This window comes from Nicotiana sylvestris, chromosome 4, assembly GCF_000393655.2.
Source record: "Nicotiana sylvestris chromosome 4, ASM39365v2, whole genome shotgun sequence".
NCBI classification, from domain to species: domain Eukaryota; kingdom Viridiplantae; phylum Streptophyta; class Magnoliopsida; order Solanales; family Solanaceae; genus Nicotiana; species Nicotiana sylvestris.
The window spans coordinates 133972555-133993983 of record NC_091060.1 but is presented as its reverse complement, the minus strand read 5'-3'; the positions used below and the strand labels follow the sequence as shown (position 1 = coordinate 133993983).

At 39.1% G+C, this 21429-nt stretch overlaps 1 protein-coding gene across 1 annotated transcript; it reads right to left on the bottom strand.

Moving 5' to 3' along the window:
• Positions 1–5258: 5258 nt before the first annotated feature.
• On the bottom strand, positions 5259–7365 carry LOC104210463 (14-3-3-like protein C). Its single transcript, XM_009759365.2, has 4 exons — positions 6749–7365; positions 5932–6054; positions 5655–5771; positions 5259–5504 (listed from the first exon to the last, which is right to left on the bottom strand). Exons 1-4 carry the CDS (start codon positions 7232–7234, stop codon positions 5448–5450), a joined length of 783 nt encoding a protein of 260 aa, XP_009757667.1. The 5' UTR covers positions 7235–7365; the 3' UTR covers positions 5259–5447.
• Between the last annotated feature and the right edge of the window lie 14064 nt (positions 7366–21429).

Sequence of the window (21429 nt, the reverse complement as noted above, 5' to 3'; positions counted from 1 at the left end):
AAAGTTTTTAGTATTGAACCCATTATATTTTAAAATTATAAGTTCGTATCTACAGTTTATTGTAATTTTAATAATTTTTACATATAAATTTATGTTCCGCGTCGAATGTACTGTGTTCAGTTAAACCCAATAACTGTATGCTGCATCCGCCCGGGGCAAATGAAGGTGGAATCTCTATATATCGTGTCAACCCTCGACCCACAAATCCCAATTATTGGGACTTTAATCAGCCACTGTCCACCCATCATTCACTCATTAATTGACAAAATTGATTACCCATTTATCAGTAATAGTTTATGGTGTTTTGGGTGTCCAGATGGATATACTAGAGCATCCCAGTGCCCACCACAGACGCCAAAAGCCCAAGTAACTTTTCAAAATAGAAGTCAGAAAATTTACTCCAACAATATATGATTGGTTCTCAATTTGGAGTGAGCTACAAAAAAGTCTTGAAAAGAACTTAAAATTGACATATCAAGAGATGTTTACGTTCAAGACCTCCAATAATATCGGAAGAATATTGGGGAAATTCATGATATTGCTAGTCTGGCGAGCTCTACTGTCCTAATTGATGATATTCTTAGCAATGGTATTTAGTAACCCTCATATCCAAAGAAAGTCCTGAATTTGAGATGTTAAATTTTACTATTTATATTAGTTATAGTAAGGAAAGAAGTTAAGCAATAAGCTAATTTGATTATTGATAGAGAAAACATTACATTAAAGTTTAAGATTTGAATAGTTTAATAATTTTGAATTCTTGAAAATTGTGTAGAAACTGAATGACAATAGACATTTTGTAACGTTCCAGAAATTAAAAAAAAGTGTCATGTAAATTGAAGTAATTGAGTAATCTTTTTTTAAGGTGGTGATAGATCATAATGGTTAGTGAATTAGATAGCTAACGCTTTTGCATTTTCATACTTTAAACTTCAAACTATTAATAATAATAACAACAAAACCAGTATAATCTCACGAATAGGGTCTGAGAAGGATAGTGTGTACGCAGACTTTAAACTTCAAACTATACTAGCTAACAAGAGATCGCTAGGATTTACTGCTAAAATGCCATGCTCGAAAGAGACCTCTAGTTTCTTCCCTATTTGGTGACATACTTCAAGATCTGCTTAAGTTGATTCATTTGACTGTGCAACTTCAAGAGTTCAAATAATAGTTTTGTTTGCTATTCAGTTCAGTAACCTATGTTTACAATCTTTTGTCTTTAGCCCTTGTCATTATGCCAAAATGATATCAGGCTTGCTTGGTTCCAAAGTTGAATTTTATGACAAGAAGTTTTCGATGTGCATATTATGGCCTTATTACATTTAATTTAGTCCAGATATTTTCAGTTCTTCCCTATCTCTCAATCGGCTATCGGAAATCGGAATACCCTAAAAATGTGATCCTCAAACTAAGGGTCACAAAGGCCAACTTGTGTTTGTATCCACTGCCTTATAATGGCCATACTTGAAATCTATGTGTTAAATATGGCAAAATAGTTGCACATCAATGATTAAAAATTGATTGGTGTTTTATTCTTTTTTTCTTCGCAAAAAATGAGGGGAAAAGGGAAAACCATTAGGGACCAAGTGCCATTTCGGCTAGACATTCTCAACTTGTCAATCTCAATGTATAGCACATTCTTCTTTCTTTTGTTTTTTTTAACCAAAAAAGTCTACTTGGAATGTTGTCGATATTCATGCGTCTCAAACAAGAACAGCTTCTTCTTGGCTGTCTAACGTGTTGGACGAAGCCTATTCTGATGCGGTCCAATGCACTTTCATTATAGCTTGAGGACGTTTTGAACTTATGGTATTCAACTCTTTGGAACTCGAAAGATCAACGATGATGAGGTTATTAGAAAATTGAGCAACTCCACAGCTGTTTACAGCGCATATTTCCATGGACTATGTGACTTATTGCTAAGGTAACGTTGGTCAGCTGTGGCAATAGGAAAATTGAATTACATCATAAAATATACTGCATGAATATCGTAGACTTACAATCAAATCGGCAAATAGTAATACATTATTCATTGTTTGATCTTTAATAGGACGTGGAAAGATGAGACGAAGCACACACTGAGTCTGTTGAATCATCTCACTTGTGAATTGTGATACCATTTTCTGGGCATTCAAATGAACATTTGACAGTGATTTCTTGATAAAACAAATATGACAGCTGCCAACCCAAATCACAATACTCTTTGTAGCCCCGTTACCCGTTACGCTGCGAAAAGGGGTCTGCACTATTTGGATTACGAGCAAGTAACTGCCTGTTTGTACCATACATAACTACCAGGTTTGACGGTTCAAAATAACTTTAAAATAAATGTATGATTGTCATTTGACTAGGTACAAACAACCAGCCTCATCCACCAAAACGCCACCCAAGACAATAGGCATCCAAAAAATTGGAGATTACCTGTTACGGCCCAACTTCGGGAGGCGCGACCGGCGCTCAGTCGAGTGAACCCAACTGAGCAAGTTTTATCAAACACTACCCATCCAACTCAATATGAATAAGGAAACCATGCTTTCATTTATTTAGACAAGGAGAGATAGTACATTCAATATTTTAGTTCATTTTATATCACAATATTAAATCGTAGTTAAGTGTCCAAGATTCCATACAGTTATAGTTTAAAAGAAAGCAAGAGTACAAGGTTACAACATGGTTCATTGACCTATCCAATACCCGTACATAACCCACACAAACGTCTACGGAGCCTCTAAGGATACAAAAGACAGTGATAACAACACAGGCAACAAGGCCCCCGCTATACCTCAAAATGGATGTCTATAACAAAAGGTGTACCACATGACCCCTTGAAGGAGGAAGGGGCTCACAAAGATTTTGAGAAAAGGATGCTCTGCTACACACGATAGGCACTATCCGCTATGGAGCCACCTACATTCATTTAAAAATGTAGCGCCCCCGGCAAAAGGGACGTTAGTACCATGGAATAGTACTAGTATGTATAACTAAACACCATCCTGTTAGAAAGAACAACCATTCAAGAGTAAGGAGGAAATAGTAAAGGCAACAAAGTTTCAAATAAGCATCATGCCAACAATATAAGGAGGTCCACATGATTTTTACATAGTTCTTGCAATTTTAGATTGGAGCATCCCACACTGTTGCATCATTATCCATATTACCACCGCTTCTGTGAGCGGAGTCCGATCACGGCCCGATCGGCTAAGCCGTCTCCTCGAGACGTTACCATTATTTGATTCACACTTTCCAGTTTCAATCATCAATACATTACCAACATGTGTGTGTATGTATATATATATATATATATATATATATCATGGCGTCCAATCACGGCCCGATCGGTTAAGCCGTCTCCCCGAGACGTTACCACTTTCTGTTATTCATCTCACACCAATCTTTAGCTACACATGTATTAGTTTACCCGTGCTTGGGGCCACAATTTCCACGTTTCATAACTCACGTTTCACATTGTTCCCATTTCCAACATTTACCTTGCCACTTAAAGTCATAGGCATATACAAAAGCAATTTAAGTCATAAGCATAGAAGGAAATTCAACAAGTTTGGCATGTTAGTTCCAAAGTAACCTTGGCATGACAGTTAGGCATTTAGCACATAACTCATGTTCTCCACACTTCTTCCATTTACAAGAAATAGCACATTAAACACATAAAGAAGTACTTACCACATACATTTTCACAACATCAATTCACTTAACATAACAAGCATTGCATCAGTCACGTTTCGAACTTACAACACTTAACGGGCACCATGGAAGCTCAATTTCTAAGAGGAGGGAGTTTTAGCCATACATACCTCAATAAAGCTTTATCTAATTCTTATAAATTTCCGGGACTTTTAGCACTTCATCTATTGCATAAGAATTACAATTGAACCAAGAATTAGAGATGAGAGTAGGATTCTAGCTCGCTTGAGCATATCATCAAACACAAAAAGGTGCATTATGATCTTAGGTCCCTTGTGTAAGTGATTTCTTCAATGTTATACTCCAATTGTTATCCTTTTAGTTCTCATCTTCCTCATACCCCATTGTCTCTTATGCATGCAAGACTATTAGCCCTCTTACCCAAGAACTCAATTGTTAATCACCTATTTTTAAATAGAATCCCAAAATTACAGATTATGGAGCAAGTTCTTAACTCTTTAAGGTGAAGGCCTAGCAACTTTCTTGACAATCTTCAAGATTTTGGGGTAAGAGTTTGGTGGGGATTAGATGAAGGTCACCTCTTCTCTCTCTAGAACTCCTTTCTCACTCTATTTTCAGTAAAAATGACATAGAGAAGATCGGATGGGGTGTTTTAATGGAATAGGGTCGGGTTTTAAAAATTAGAAAATAGGAGCCCCGAGTCAGATCTGCGATCGCATTTGCGATCGCAATGTTGACATGCAGCCCGCATAATGGACCGCAAAACTGCTCCCCAAAACCTGAACACTCTGTCTGGGTATGCGGCAGAGATGCGGTCCGCATACCCGTTCTGCGATCGCATAATGCACCACAAAACTGCCCCTTACAAAATCTCAAGGGAATTATGCGACGACTATGTGGTCCACATATCGGTTATGCGATCGCATAGTTGACCTCAAATTTGACCAACATACTGACTCACTTTGCGGCGACTATGCGGTCCGCATACTTGATATGCGACCGCATTCCCGACCGCATAATCGCACTTTTCTGGAAAATATTATTTCTTGATTTTTTTGTGCATAGGCCAGTCCAAAAGGGTCTGAACCGTGGCACGTTCCTAACTTAGCACCAAGAGATTCGGGTTTTTGAGTAGAAATCTTCACGGGGCCTTACATTACCCATTCAACCAAAAAGCATAAAGGCACGTATAATGGACCAAAAAGCATGAACGCAAAGGTGAATGGCTCAAGTTGATGCTATTGCTCTTGCCATAAATTAGACGAATGACCAGAGAACCATTAAATTTGCAACTACCTATCAAACGGCACATGGAAAAAAGAATAAGCAAGAAGCTCTTGCCCTACCTCCTTTCTTTACTTTACCATTGATTTACGATGAGACTAGGGAAACTGTAATTATACATTCAGTTCCCTTATGTAATAATCTGACTTAGCGCTTTACTTTCAGTAAGATTGCCTTTCATTAGCAAAACAAAAAAAGAATGAATGAGAGACAGACATAGAAAGCTTGATTACCATTGTTGGGTTTCACTTCAGATGTATTTGATATATCCAGTGCACAATAACAAGTCAAACGCTTTAGAAGAAAACTAACCACCAGAAAACCACATTAAATTAAAGATGGAACTTCTGAAACATCAATATTAAAGTTGTTCATTTCCAATAAGAAGACAACCCCCTAGTTGAAAACCATAATAGTAAGGAAATAACGATAATCAGCTTCTTCCAATAAAAACAACCAGGAAGAAGTGAAAAGCAAATTAGAGAGTTTCAATTCCTTCAATTTTTGGATTCATCAGGTTTGGGATCTTCCTTGATTTCATCAGCCCCATCATCCTGCATCAAAGTAGAATCATGAATGTCATTGATACTGAATCAAACAAACTTTGTGAAGTGAAAGCCATGAATCCTACTAATATAGCTGTTGTTGTATAGACTAGGAAACAATCATGATACTGGAAGCATTTGTAAGAGTTAGATTATTACCTGCATATCAGATGTCCAGAGAGTGAGATTGTCACGAAGAAGTTGCATGATCAAAGTGCTATCCTTGTAAGACTCCTCGCCCAATGTATCCAACTCAGCAATTGCTTCATCAAAGGCCTGTCCATGTAAAGTACATGATATCAGAAGGAAGATACTTCTTTAACAGCTGAGATGCAAAAAGAAGATATATCTGACTTCTGAGCAAACAAAAGGCCTTGACAAATATGAAAATGTTCTGAAAATAAGAATATCTGAGCTATACGAGATAAAAACGTACCTGTTTAGCAAGATTGCAAGCGCGGTCAGGAGAGTTCAAGATCTCATAGTAAAACACAGAGAAGTTAAGAGCCAGTCCAAGTCGGATGGGATGTGTTGGGGCAAGTTCAGTAGTAGCAATGTCCTACAAGCATTATAGAAAATGAGGAAAACTGAACATAACCAAAAAAGGGTGGAAGAAATCCAAAGATATTTACAGCTAGACAGATCGCAACACAACTTCCTATATCCACTTTATCTTTCAAGATTACATTTATGCACTTGCCCAAGATGTTCAAATAGAAATAGGTCAATTTTGTTGGAAAATCCAGGTTCTATCAATATTCAGTTTCCTAATTGTGAATGTTTTCTCAAATGAAATCAGAGGGATTAATCAATAATAATCACGTAGCAACTTACTTCCAACTCTTGAATATAAGAATGACCTTTCTATTATATTGAACCAAATATAGCTACCACAAACAGAAACAAAATCAGCAACATGGACAGAAATTCCATAACCATTTATTATGAACCAAAATCAATTAACATGTATCCTACAGTTCTGAATCAGAAAATGTCAATTACTCACTAGAGAGGAGCATTTCAGCACTAATTAACTCCAAATCTGTGAAAATATTGAAAACTTAACAAAAAAATTCAATCTTGCAAAATAAATAGAGCAACTATTATGCAAAAAGTCATATATAGAAGATATGCTGAGACCTATACAAATTAGGACTTTCAAATCGAAACAAACAAACAGATCCGTAAAATCATAATCAAATCATTCGACATATTTAAGAAAATCTTAAGGAGGCAAATGAAAAAAAACAAACCTGAGCAGCTTTGTAGGCAGTGAGAGTGCTCTCAGCAGCCTCCTTACGTTCAGCACCGGTCTTGAACTCAGCCAAATAGCGGTGGTAATCTCCTTTCATTTTCAGGTAAAACACCTTAGAATCACCAGATGCTGCAGAAGGGATAAGCTTTGCATCGAGCAATTTCAGAATGCCATCACAGATCTTAGAGAGCTCATTCTCAATCTTAGATCTGTACTCGCGGATAGAGTTCACGTGTTCCTCGTTCCCTCTGGACTCTTCCTTTTGCTCAATCGATGAGATAATACGCCACGATGCCCTACGCGCTCCGATCACGTTCTTATACGCCACGGAGAGGAGGTTTCGTTCTTCCACGGTGAGTTCTTCTGAGCCCAGGGAGTTGGAGACCTTCTCCATGAATTCAACCATTTCTTCGTACCTCTCAGCTTGCTCTGCAAGCTTTGCCATATACACGTTCTCCTCACGCGCCGTCGGTGCCACCGCCATGTTTAGATTTGTTTCTCTGTATTTTCTTTGGAGATCTGAATGAGGGAGTTTTTCGATTTTCTGAATGGGGATTTAATAATTGAGAGAAAGGAGAGCTTTTTTGTGGAGAAGTTTTGGACTTTTGAATTGAGAGGAGGGGAGAAAATTTAGGATTTTTAATTTTCCTTTTTTTTCAATTTGGAGGAGTTAATCTGAGCCGTTGATTAGGGGACTTTCGCAAAGTGATTGACAGTTGGGATTTGAGCTGGATTTTGAAGTGGGGCTGACTAGGCTTCGGCTGTTGTTTTTGGGGAGAAATTCAAAAATAGTCAGATTTACAACTGGTCATTCAAAAATAGCTCAGTTTCAAAAGTAATCGAAATTTAGCCACTTTTTATGTAAAGATAAATTTGAGCGAAAACATTGTTCAAAACCCAGAAAATACGCCAGTATATTATACTGGAGTTCTAGCATAAGTATGTTTGAACTCCAGCATATTATACTAGAGTTCCAGGATAAGTATGCTGGAACTCCAGCATAATATAATGGAGTTCCAACATAACTTACACTAGAACTCCAACATAATATACTAGAATTCCAGCAAGTATAATTGTCCAGTATAATATACTGGAGTTTGTAGCACCGGTGCTCCAGTCTCCAGTATATTATACTGGAGTCAGCAAAGTATACCGGTCCAGCATAATATGCTGGAGTTCATATACAGGTGCACCGAACTCCAGTATATTATGCTGGACCGGTCTCTGTTGCAGCAAAATAGTGGCTATTTTTCATTGACTTCGTAAACGCTGGCTATTTTTGAATGACCAGTCCGAAAACTGGCTATACCGTGCTATTTACTTGTTTTTGGGCCAAAATTGGGCTTACATGGGATGTCACGTCCGGCCCATTATTTTAACTAATTAAAGTCTATCTTTTGCTTTTTGTTTTTTACCGATGCAGTATTACGACCCCGATTAATCTGAATTTTGCTTTGTATGAGACTCATTAAATGGGAGAGTGGCTCCATTCTAGGATATTTTCGTTATAAGGCTCAAACCTGAGACATCTTATTAAGGATGGAGGGGTCCTATCCATCTAACAAGTGATGTATTGTGCTTTTGTGCGTGAATTTCACAGACCTAAACAAGACGTGCCCAAAAGGCTCCTTTCCATTGCGTCACGTCGACCAGCTCATTGACGCAACAGCGGGGCACGAATTGTTAAGCTTCTTGGATGCTTACTCGGGTTATAACCAAATCCTCATGGAGGAGGAAGACCAGGAAAAAACTACTTTCATCACCCACCAGGGAACGTACTATTACAGAGTCATGCCATTCGGGTTGAAGAATGCATGGGAAACGTACCAAAGGTTGGTCACCAAGATGGTCAAGAATCAACTCGGCAAAACAATGGAAGTTTACATTAACGACATGTTGGTCAAATCAAAAAGAAAGAAGACCACATCGACCACTTGAAAGAGGCCTTCAGTATATTAAGGCAGTACAACATGAAATTAAACCCCAAAAAATGTGCCTTCGGCGTAACCTCGGGCAAATTTCTCGGTTTGTTGGTGTCACAAAGAGGCATCGAAGTCAATCCAGATCAAATCAAATCCATTAAAGGGATACCTGAAGTGTTAACCAGCAAAAAACAAGTGCAAAAACTTACTGGTCGTATAGCTGCCCTGTCGAGGTTCATCTCACAGTCATCCGACATATGCCATAAATTCTTCAATGTGCTGAGAAAAGATAATGGGCTCCAGTAGAATTCAGAATGCATCAATGCCTTGAGGAACTAAAAGCATACTTGTCTTCGCCTCCACGGCTCGCCAAAGCAGAACCTGGCGAACGCCTTCTAATATACTTGGCCGTCTCGGAAGTCGCGGTAAGTGTTGTGTTGGTCCGCGAAAACAAAGGTACGCAATCTCTAATTTATTATATTAGCAAAACCCTTGTCGACGCCGAAACGAGGTACCCCCACCTCGAGAAATTGGCCATAGCATTGGTTATAGCTTCACGAAAGCTTAGACCCTATTTTTAGTGCCATCCATATCGGTGGTAATGACCTTCCCCATGCGGATCTTCCTACATAAACCCGAATTGTCGGGAAGACTGGCCAAGTGGGCCATAGAACTAAACGAGCACGATATAACATATCAGCCGCGAACATCGATAAAATTGCAGGTACTCACCGACTTCGTCGCCGATTTCAGTACGAATAATGCCCGAGGTCGAGCAAAAGGCCTCTTGTACCCCTCCTGGCTACCCGACCTATGGGTCCTACACACCGATGGCACATCCAACGCGTCAGGATCTGGACTGGGACTCGTGCTCGATATCCCAACAGGCGAAGTTATCTGCCAATCCATACGGTGCCTCGATATGACTAACAATGAGGCCGAGTATGAGGCCGTAATTACAGGATTAAAGCTAGCTCTCAAATACGGAGCACGACGAGTCGTCCTCAGATGTGACTCACAACTCATTGTCAACTAAGTCATATGGACTTTCCAAATCAAAGAACAGAGGTTACAAAAGTACCAGGCAAAAATTCATAAATTACTGCCAAAATTCGATGAATGTCGGCTCGACCAGATACCTCGAGCACAAAATATCGAGGTAGATGGCCTCGCCAAGTTAGCAGCAACTACCAAAAACATCACCAAAGAGAACGTGGTCACCCACCTTCACTCGTCAATAGACCAACTTGAGGTACACTCTATAAATTTGACTTGGGACTGGCCCAACCGCATCATAACATACTTGCAGGAGAGAGTACTCCCACAAGACAAAAAGGAAGCCAAAAATCTTCGAATGCAAGCAGCCAGGTACAGCATCATAAATCACGGCCTGTACAAGAGAACATTTGGGGGGCCCTTAGCGAAATGCTTAGGGCCGAATCAAACCGGGGGCGTGCTCGAAGAAGTACAGGAAGGCCACTGTGGTGCCCATATAGGCAACCGAGCCCTCGTCAGATGCATTATTCGTGCAGGTTATTATTGGCTCACTATGAAGAAGGAAGCCGCCAATTACGTCAAGATGTGTGAACAGTGCCAAAAGTACACACCTATGATACATCAAGCGGGCGAACACCTCCACTCTGTCACTTCGCCATGGTCATTCATCAAATGGGGGATGGACATCGTCAGACCCCTCCCAGCAGGGTGAGGTAATGTACCTTTTGGTTTTAACTAACTACTTTTCCAAATGGGTGGAAGCAAGTGCGTTCACCCAAATACGCGAATAGGAAGTCATCATATTCATATGGAGAAACATCATTTTCTATTTCGGCATCCCTAAAGAAATCAGCTGTGACAATGGGCCCTAATTCACCGGGAGAAAGACCGTTGAATTCTTCGAAAAATGGCACATCAAGCGAATACTCTCCACGCTATATCATCCCGCCGCCAATGGTCAAGACGAATCCTCCAACAAAACAATATTGAATATCTTAAAGAAAAATCCCGAGGACGCCAAAGGGTTATGGCCAGAATTGCTACCATAGGTACTATGGGCCTACCGCACTATGCCAAAAACGAGTACAGGTGAAATGCCATATTCACTAGTCTACGGGACTGACGCCATGATACTTGTCGAGGTCGGGGAGCCTAGCCTGAGATACTCCAATGAAAGCGGACAAAATAATGATGAGAATAGAAAACAAGACCTTGACAAGGCAGAAGAACGAAGAGACATGGCTTACGTAAGAATGGTAGCCCAAAAACAACAAGAAGAAATGTATTACAACAAAAAAGCCAAAATACGACCACTCAAAGTCAGAGACTATATTCTCAAGGCCAAAACACAAGCGAGCAAAGACCCGAAAGAAGGCAAACTAGGAACCAATTAGGACGGGCCATACAAAATCACGACAACGGCAAGCAAAGGCGCGTTCCAACTAGAAACAATGGAAGTAAAACTACTACAAAACAATTGGAATGTCGCCCACCTCAAATACTTCAACTTCTGAAAAAGGACGCCCCTCAAGTGGTACTCTTTTTCCCTCACCCGGATTTTGTCCCAATTGGGTTTTCTCAGGGAGGTTTTTAATGAGGCGACGAAGGGGACGTCTCGAAGTTCAAGTATGATTCATCACCCCGCCTGCCGACTGCTTCTCCAGGGCAAGCGATGAAGGGACTAGATACATGGAAACTTCTCCAATATATGTATGAAACGGACATGTATAGCATTCTCCAGTGAATGAAATAAAGTAGCATTTTGTAACTCCCCACCAAGATATTCTCCAATGAATGAAATAAAGCAACATTTTTACTCTCCATCAAGTTTTTTTTTCGCATCCCGCATTCGACGTCGCTCGAATTACTTAACATTCGACGTCGCTCGAATTACTTAACATTCGACGTCGCTCGAATTACTTAACATTCGACATCGCTCGAATTACTTAACATTCGTGTCACGACCCAAACCGAAGGCCGCGATGGGCACCCGGTGCCTTACTCAACCGAGTACCAACGCAACATATCTTTCTTATCATATTATCATGAGTAAAGGAGCCAGAAAACTCGTCATGAGATAACAAGAATAAAACATAAGGGAATATTCAACATATGAAGACCCAAAATGATATACAAACTTATATATGTGACATACGGGCCTATAAGGCCGACATGACCATTTGTAAACTCAAAACATAGGCCGACAAGGCCATACAAGTGTCCCTACACCTGACATCTGTCTACAAGCCTCTAAGAGTACAATAAAATCATAAATATCGGAACAGGGCCCCACCATACCAATCAATACATATCCAAAGCATACTGACCAACTAGGCAACTCCGGAGCAAGTGGAGTGCACCAACACCTTCGCTGAGCTGATAGCCTACTAGGAGGACTGTCAACCTATCAATCGGGACCTGCGGTCATGAAACGCAGCGTCCCCAGGTAAAAGGGACGTCAGTATGAATAAAGTACCGAGTATGTTAGGCAGGAAAGCATAAACAAGAACAGTAATGTAAAGAGAGAGATAGAGGAGATACAACCTGTAACATCTGAGTGTCTCTGGGGTTATTGATATGAAATGCATAATACATATATATATATAAACTTTTTAAAATATTCGCCTCTGTGGGCATCATCATCATCATATCGTACTCGGCCTCAAAGAGGACTCGGTAAAAGCGTACCCGACCATCATAAGGTTCGGTAGAATCATACCCGGCCACATGGAGCTCGGTAAAACCCAACTGATCAGTGGTTGCACAATATATGTCGTACCCGGCCGACTATAGCGCGGCTCGGTAGAGTAAAATAGATACATATACATAATGCATGCTCGGCTCATGGAATCACATTCTAAACCTTTTGGAGTGACTTAAGAACATCATGGACATCCCTACCATCAATATGAACCTTAGTAGGATTTAAGGATCATACACACTTGTTTAGAATAATTTTATAAGGAAAGAACAACATGGACAACCTTAGTTGCTAGGAGTAGAGTCATTATGAAATAGCGTATCGTTTATGTTCATTTCATTTTAGACCATGCCAAAAGAAAGAAGAAAGTGCCTTAACATACCTTAAACCCGTTGAGTCCTTAATCCCTTCCAAGCAACTCTTCAAACAAGTCAACTCAATCTATCATAGTATAAGGAGATTCAAAATCAGTGCTGAGCAAAGGCTAAGTCTATAACTTAAGCTAGTAGCTCGTTTACGTAAATTTTGGCAGCATCTCCCTTGTAACAAGGGCCTCCTCCAATACCATATACAAACAACAATGACCAGAGCAATCCATCAATACATAATTATCAATATCAAGACACCATATAACAACAACAAGTCACAACTACATTACGACGAGCGGCAAGCTCCGATTGGAATCCGTATACCCCTTATCAATCCTTATAGACTTCTTACTTCAACATAAAAGTATCATTAACTTGATAATGAAGTCATTAATCAATGATTCCAGCCTTATACCATATATTTATAACAACAAAAATAATCCACAACTTCAACTATCCCCAACTAGCAACTTTATTCACTAGTTCATGTCTAGCCCATCCATTTAACTTAATCAATATCAAGATAACCTTAGGCACAAGAAAGAACACAATATACATACCTCCTACATTAACTTCAAGTCAAAATCCAAGTTATATTCATTTTACAACAACCCTTAATAGCAATACAACACCATAAAAGTGACTTAAGCTAGTCCAAGTATTATCTTATAGTTTATCATCCTAACAACTTAACCAACATACAAGCAAACTTAAGCACAATTAGTAGGTTGTTATACTCACCTTAGACAGCAGCAACAACTTGGAATTTCATCCAAATACAGCCCACAAGAATCCTCAATGACAACACAACCTCAAAGAGGTGTTGTTCTTCACTAGAGCTAAGTTTTGATGTTGAAATATGGTGTAATCACTCTGGAATCACTTCAAACCCTTGTGATATATGTTTAGGAGGGTTAGGAGAAGTTTGGAGACGAACTTTAGTTGAAAAATGAGCAAAAATAGGCGTCCAAATCGTTTATAAATTGAAGTAGGTCAACCACCGCCTAAGTGGGTCCCATTGGGAGCTGCTTGCGCGGTCTCGCGAAAATGCAAATATCTCTCTACTCCGATGTCGTATTGACGAATGGTTTAATGCGTTAGAAACTAGACTCGTAGATATTAAATTTGGTAGGTAAAACACCCCATGATTCCAAGTATATTTGGAGAAATTCTCAGATACATTTGACCTAAATTTCAGCAAATTTATGAATGTAACTTGTGATGACCTTTGCCAACTCTTGTTCCACAACTTGCTTGCCTTCAAAATGTAGAAAATGAATATCATACGACTAAAATAACTCATAGAATAACCTCCTTATCATGTTAATAACCCTAGTCTCACCCCAAAGTACATGTTATAACATTCGAAACTTGTCGACTTTCGACGAAACTTATTTTCTTCAATTGGTTTAGCTTCTAAGATTTCCAACCCTCTTGGTACTCGTTATTCATGATCTTAAATATTTGTAACCTCTAAGGTAACATGATTAACTTACTTTATTTGATTCCAAATATAATCTCATTTTCGAGCTTACATCAATGACTTACGACGTACTCTCATGTATGAAAACTTGGGGTGTAACATCATTTCCCCCTTTGGAACATTCGTCCTCAAATGTTGATTGATGCGCTTATCAATTTCATAAACTATGGCTCTTACGAATACTTTAATGCTCATCTTTCCATCTAAGCAACTGTTTTGTGAATAAATCCAAACGCTTGGGCAGTTCCATTTTTAGGCCTCTTTGTCACACCATGACATGTGGTCGGAATTCTTCCAACATCGTAACATTTGCTACCTTATGTCATGCAGTATGTACGACTGTGTCCTTGTATGAGCGCCTAGTGAGTCATATTCTCTTTTTCCTCCATCTTTTAGCCAATCTCTAAGCCTCACTTTATGAACATATACAGAATTATGACAAGCTGTCCCTCTAGGCATCTATAGGTGTACTGATGTCTTTCACTTGGTACTTTATTGAACTTAAGACTATTTCTATATCTTGTTTCATAGCCTTGTATATCTATCCTTATGGATTTACTACATCTAGGTAGGTTATACTATACCATAAAACTTACTTCGGTTTATTATTACCGAGGTTTGCTACCCAACTCCAGGTTACTCTCTCGCTGCTTATCCTATATGTATAAATCTAAGTCCTTTAGTGCTTCCTCATTATTATTCATCTAAGAATAACAAACAAATCTCATCTCGAACTTTGGAACTTGTACCCATCTATTGTTTATTCACCTTAATGTTGATCTATAATCTATCACTGATAACTTGCAACCTCTTACGTAATACACTGTCACTAGGGCTCACATCTTATCGGGGAACATATGAAGTGATTTTCCTGATCCACCTAGGGATAATACTATACTTCAATAACCGTATTTCATTGCATCCCAACGCGATTCATCTTATGGGGGTATTCTAATCCCGTGCAATTAATGAAATCCCTTTCTCGTTAAATTATTAATCAATCAAAGGCCTAAGCATCATCCTCTTATCTATCACAATTACACCTTTATTCTACTGCCAGGGCAACATTCCACCTCTTCTAAGTGCACCTAGTCTCAGACTCCTCTGTGTTCATTCAGGCTGTACCGAGCTTTTTATTACATATGGAAATCATCAGCTCCCTTGTTTTGATGGGTTTAATCCCGAGGACATACATATTCTCGTCACCTTCTCACTCACCTTTTCATATCCTTACTCCTATCTACCTAAAACCTTGTTGCTCTACAATACTTTACCTTAGGACCTACACCGATCTATTTATACTACTCCCAACCTTCCTTTAACTTGATAGCACCATAAATTTCCTTTTGTGCCTTCTCAGTTGTCCTTAAATGTAAGCAATTACTTTTGCTGGTCGTTCTATCACTTGTTGCATGAATACTTGGCTTGTCCTTTTTGCCCACGAATACTATAATTTCTTGTACCTTATATGATCTCAAACATCACCTTTGATAGCTTCTTTTTTTACCATTCATTAGCCATGATAGGTGCCACTTTCTTATGGAGTGTATACAATATTGTAGTGAGACTGTTGTTACAGGATCATTTACTCTCTAGCTCACTATGCTTAGGTGGAAACCTTCTTCCTTATTTCCTCAGCTAGTCTTTCATTGTAGTACTTAGGGAGACCTTCTGGCTCTTGTAAAGTTGCGAGCTTGATATATCGTACACCCGAAGGTAATTTTCGTTATTCTTACTCGCCTATAATAATCCTTAGTTACATAAATTTATGCCTTTGTGCTCGTATGGTTACTTCTAAGCTCAAATTTTTATTGTCTCCTTAGTGACACTCTCTCTTATTTTTATAAACCTTAAAAATGGTACCTTTAATTGCCTCAACTCCTATCTGAAATTTTTTCAAATGATTGCGATCTCGCATCTGTGAGACTGAATTCACTATGCTGCGGTTCACTACATTTATCTTGCATGATCTATTGATTTATCCGTGATGTTTAGCCATAACTGGGCTCTTCCTGAATCAACTACTAATTACTCGTTGGTCCATTCTCATATATATATTCTGCATAATCCCTCTTGGGATATATCCTTTATCTTAACTTATCTCTCGCCACTAGCTCCTGATGTATCAAGTGTCCATTCACACTTATTTATCAATAATATCCTGGCCGGAAACTTTTACTGCCTCTCCCCGGTGTCGTGCTTGTATAATGTTCTGGAGTCGCAACATATCTGCAGGAACTGATAAATGCAACATCATCCCTTTCTCCTTTTTACCACATTCTTCCTTTACCATTCCATAGTTAACTGAACCGCTTAACTCCGACTTAATACCATATCACACAATATTCTCCTCTTCAGGGGAGTACTAAGATTTAGTACTACGACGATCTACCTATAGTTGTTTTACCTCTTCATCTTTGGCGTCTTTCACATTATCAATGAACCTTAATCACCTTATGGTAACCTTCTGTACCAGGGATAACTAAATTTCTTACGCACGAAGGTGACATCTACGGTAACTGGCACACTTACTCCCTTAAGATTAACTCTGCTCAGAGTGCTTGCTTTAGGTAAGCGACTTCCTAAATAACCTTTAAAGGTTATTCGTCTATTGTCTATTCTATTATTGTTGGAGCACGATCTTTGAAATTCTCATGATGTCGACCATTATCAAATCCTCCGGTCCCTAATTCATGTTCGGTTTTATCTTGTTCACCAGCCCATACTGATTTTTATTACTCTGGGGTCTAACCTTTCCTCCTGGTAATCACGTTGAAGTCACCAACTCATTTCTCGAAATAAAAATATGATTTTATGGCTTATACTCTTTTATTGCCTTAAGGCTTGTCACCTCTTGTATTTTCCTTCACTTTGACTATAGACTCTGTCATCGTGTCATATTTTGATTTACTGTTATCACCCCTATATCACATCTTACTCATGATGCTTCATTTATTTTCTTCTTATTCTCCGGATAATATTCTTTTTGTCTATCACTTTATTCTGAAAACTTCAACAAAAAGTTCTTTCCCTATAAGCTCCCCTAGCTTCATCTCACTGGCTCTTGGGAATGCCTAACATTCTTTTTTTTACTCGGGGCTAGAGTCATACTAAGGTAAATATTTGTCCCTTCTAGGATCCCACTGCCTATCTTCTGAAATTTCTGAATATTCTAGTATTCATATCTGATTGTACTACTCTAGAGTTCACCATCTGGGTGTCTTAGAAGGAGATTTATTACCACATTTGCACCATCTTTCGGAAACGTTAGTTAATGATAACAACCTATCCACAATTTTTGGGTTACTCTAACTCCAACTGGATCCTGATATCCCATCTTTCTCTTAAATAATATCTGTTAGCTCCCATAGAACATAACTGAGATGGGTGTGGCCAATTGTACTTACCTCTGTCATTGATGAAGGTACCAAAATGCTTATATTTCTCTGCCTGATTTGAAAATATTGATAATCTTCATTATCTGGGTGCCTCGTACCCCTCTTCACCTTACTTCTTTTACTTGTTAAAACTTGTATCTAGCTTCTGAATTCCTCATAGATTTTCACCATATTCGTGAATAGATATCTGTGCCTTAAGGCTCCTTATTAAGAAGCATACACATCTTAGTACACACATGATCTGTTGAAGACCTCATATTTACTCATCATAAGCATGATGTGAAATCGAGTTCCTCTGACTCAACTCTTCAACATCCACATGCAATCTCTTACCAACTGTCTTTGTGGATGTAGGTATCGTTGTATTACGACTAAAGTCGAATTTAGGAGTTTGAATTCTTACAACTGAGCTCTACTACACGATCTAGAGTAAGAACAAAGAGTGACAGACCTAAATGCCTTGTAGCCTCCTGCTTATAAGTGTGGTGCACAACACACCCATAAACAAGACTCTACTAGACACGACTTGTAGACTCCCTAGGACAGAACTGCTCTGATACCACTTCTGTCACGACCCAAACCGAAGGCCGCGATGGGCACCCGGTGCCTTACTCAACCGAGCACCAATGCAACATATCTTTCTTATCATATTATCATGAGTAAATGAGCCAGAAAACTCGTCATGAGATAACAAGAATAAAACATAAGGGAATACTCAACATATGAAGACCCAAAATGATATACAAACTTATATATGTGACATACGGGCCTATAAGGCCGACATGACCATTTGTAAACTCAAAACATAGGCCGACAAGGCCATACAAGTGTCCCTACAACTGACATCTATCTACAAGCCTCTAAGAGTAAATAAAATCATAAATATCGGGACAGGGCCCCACCATACCAATCAATACATATCCAAAGCATACTGACCAACTAGGCAACTCCGGAGCAAGTGGAGTGCACCAACACCTTCGCTGAGCTGATAGCCTACAAGGAGGACTGTCAACCTATCAATCGGGACCTGCGGGCATGAAACGCAGCGTCCCCAGGCAAAAGGGACGTCAGTACGAATAAAGTACCGAGTATGTTAGGCAGGAAAGCATAAACAAGAACAGTAATGTAAAAAGAGAGATAGAGGAGATACAACCTGTAACATCTGAGTGTCTCTGGGGTTATTGATATGAAATGCATAATACATATATATACATAAACTTTTTAAAACATTCGCCTCTGTGGGCATCATCATATCGTACCCGGCCGCATAGAGGACTCGGTAAAAGCGTACCCGACCATCATAAGGTTCGGTAGAATCGTACCCGGCCACGTGGAGCTCGGTAAACCCAACTGATCAGTGGTTGCACAATAGGTGCCGTACCCGGCCGACTATAGCGCGGCTCGGTAGAGTAAAATAGATACTATATATAATGCATGCTAGACTCATGGAATCATCTTCTAAACCTTTTGGAGTGACTTAAGAACATTATGGACATCCCTACCATCAATATGAACCTTAGTAGGATTTAAGGATCATACACACTTGTTTAGAATAATTTTATAAGGAAAGAACAACATGGACAACCTTAGTTGCTAGGAGTAGAGTCATTATGAAATAGCGTATCGTTTATGTTCATTTCATTTTAGACCATGCCAAAAGAAAGAAGAAAGTGCCTTAACATACCTTAAACCCGTTGAGTCCTTAATCCCTTCCAAGCAACTCTTCAAACAAGTCAACTCAATCTATCATAGTATAAGGAGATTCAAAATCAGTGCTGAGCAAAGGCTAAGTCTATAACTTAAGCTAGTAGCTCGTTTACGTAAATTTTGGCAGCATCTCCCTTGTAACAAGGGCCTCCTCCAATACCATATACAAACAACAATGACCAGAGCAATCCATCAATACATAATTATCAATATCAAGACACCATATAACAACAACAAGTCACAACTACATTACGACGAGCGGCAAGCTCCGATTGGAATCCGTATACCCCTTATCAATCCTTATAGACTTATTACTTCAACATAAAAGTATCATTAACTTGATAATGAAGTCATTAATCAATGATTCCAGCCTTATACCATATATTTATAACAACGAAAATAATCCACAACTTCAACTATCCCCAACTAGCAACTTTATTCACTAGTTCATGTCTAGCCCATCCATTTAACTTAATCAATATCAAGATAACCTTAGGCACAAGAAAGAACACAATATACATACCTCCTACAGTAACTTCAAGTCAAAATCCAAGTTATATTCATTTTACAACAACCCTTAATAGCAATACAACACCATAGAAGTGACTTAAGCTAGTCCAAGTATTATCTTATAGTTTATCATCCTAACAACTTAACCAACATACAAGCAAGCTTAAGCACAATTAGTATGATGTTATACTCACCTTAGACAACAACAACAACTTGGAATTTCATCCAAATACAGCCCACAAGAATCCTCAATGACAACACAACCTCAAAGAGGTGTTGTTCTTCACTAGAACTAAGTTTTGATGTTGAAATATGGTGTAATCACTTTGGAATCACTTCAAACCCTTGTGATATATGTTTAGGAGGGTTAGGAGAAGTTTGGAGACGAACTTTAGTTGAAAAATGAGCAAAAATAGGCGTCCAAATCGTTTATAAATTGAAGTAGGTCAACCACCGCCTAAGTGGGTCCCATTGGGAGCTGCTTGCGCGGTCTCGCGAAAATGCGAATATCTCTCTACTCCGATGTCGTATTGACAAACGGTTTAATGCGTTAGAAACTAGACTCGTAGACCTTCAATTTGGTAGGTAGAACACCCTATGATTCCAAGTATATTTGGAGAAATTCTCAGATACATTTGACCTAAATTTCAGCAAATTTATGAATGTAACTTGTGATGACCTTTGCCAACTCTTGTTCCACAACTTGCTTGCCTTCAAAATATAGAAAATGAATATCATACGACTAAAATAACTCATAGAATAACCTCCTTATCATGTTAATAACCCTAGTCTCACCCCAAAGTACATGTTATAACATTCGAAACTTGTCGACTTTAGACGAAACTTATTTTCTTCAATTGGTTTAGCTTCTAAGATTTCCAACCCTCTTGGTACTTGTTATTCATGATCTTAAATATTTGTAACCTCCAAGGTAACATGATTAACTTACTTTATTTGCTTCCAAATATAATCTCATTTTCGAGCTTACATCAATGACTTACGACGTACTCTCACGTATGAAAACTTGGGGTGTAACAATTCGACCTCGCTCGAATTACTTTACACGACCTTTCTCGAGTTACTTTAAGCTCTACAATCGACTATGCCAAAACACTACACACAAGCGACCGAAAAGCCAGGAACCTCACCGCATAGCAAACAAAAAATGGTAATCCGGAAACACACAGCAAAAAGGCAATAATTCCATTACAACTGTTATATTACAAAAACTTTTTACAAAGGTCCCAAAGACGCCCTCACAAAAATAGCAAGGCAAAATAAAAATAAGTACAACGGCCCTACGCTGCGTCATCTCTTTTGGCGTACTCATCATTATACAAAGAGTTGGAGGCGATCCTTTCCGCATCATCATCAACATCGTCCCCGTCAGGCGTATCGGGGTTATAACCACAGGCTTCACGAGCCGCACGCGCTTTAACACGGACACCCTCGAGTTCTGCCTCAGAAACCTTCCCGTCGGCCTTCAGGGACTTGTACACATCAAGCTGAGCCTCGACATGAATCCACATCTCATACAACTCCCGCGGCACGACGGGATCGACAGAAGTATGAGAGTAGACGGCTGCGACTGCTG

Excerpts from the sequence above, each read along its gene's own strand:
- LOC104210463 (XM_009759365.2), bottom strand. The coding sequence starts at position 7,234 with ATGGCGGTGGCACCGACGGCGCGTGAGGAGAACGTGTATATGGCAAAG. Across the intron at positions 5,772-5,931 it reads CTTGCAATCTTGCTAAACAG|GCCTTTGATGAAGCAATTGC; the intron begins GTACGTTTTTAT and ends TTACATGGACAG. Across the intron at positions 5,505-5,654 it reads TCTGGACATCTGATATGCAG|GATGATGGGGCTGATGAAAT; the intron begins GTAATAATCTAA and ends ACTTTGATGCAG.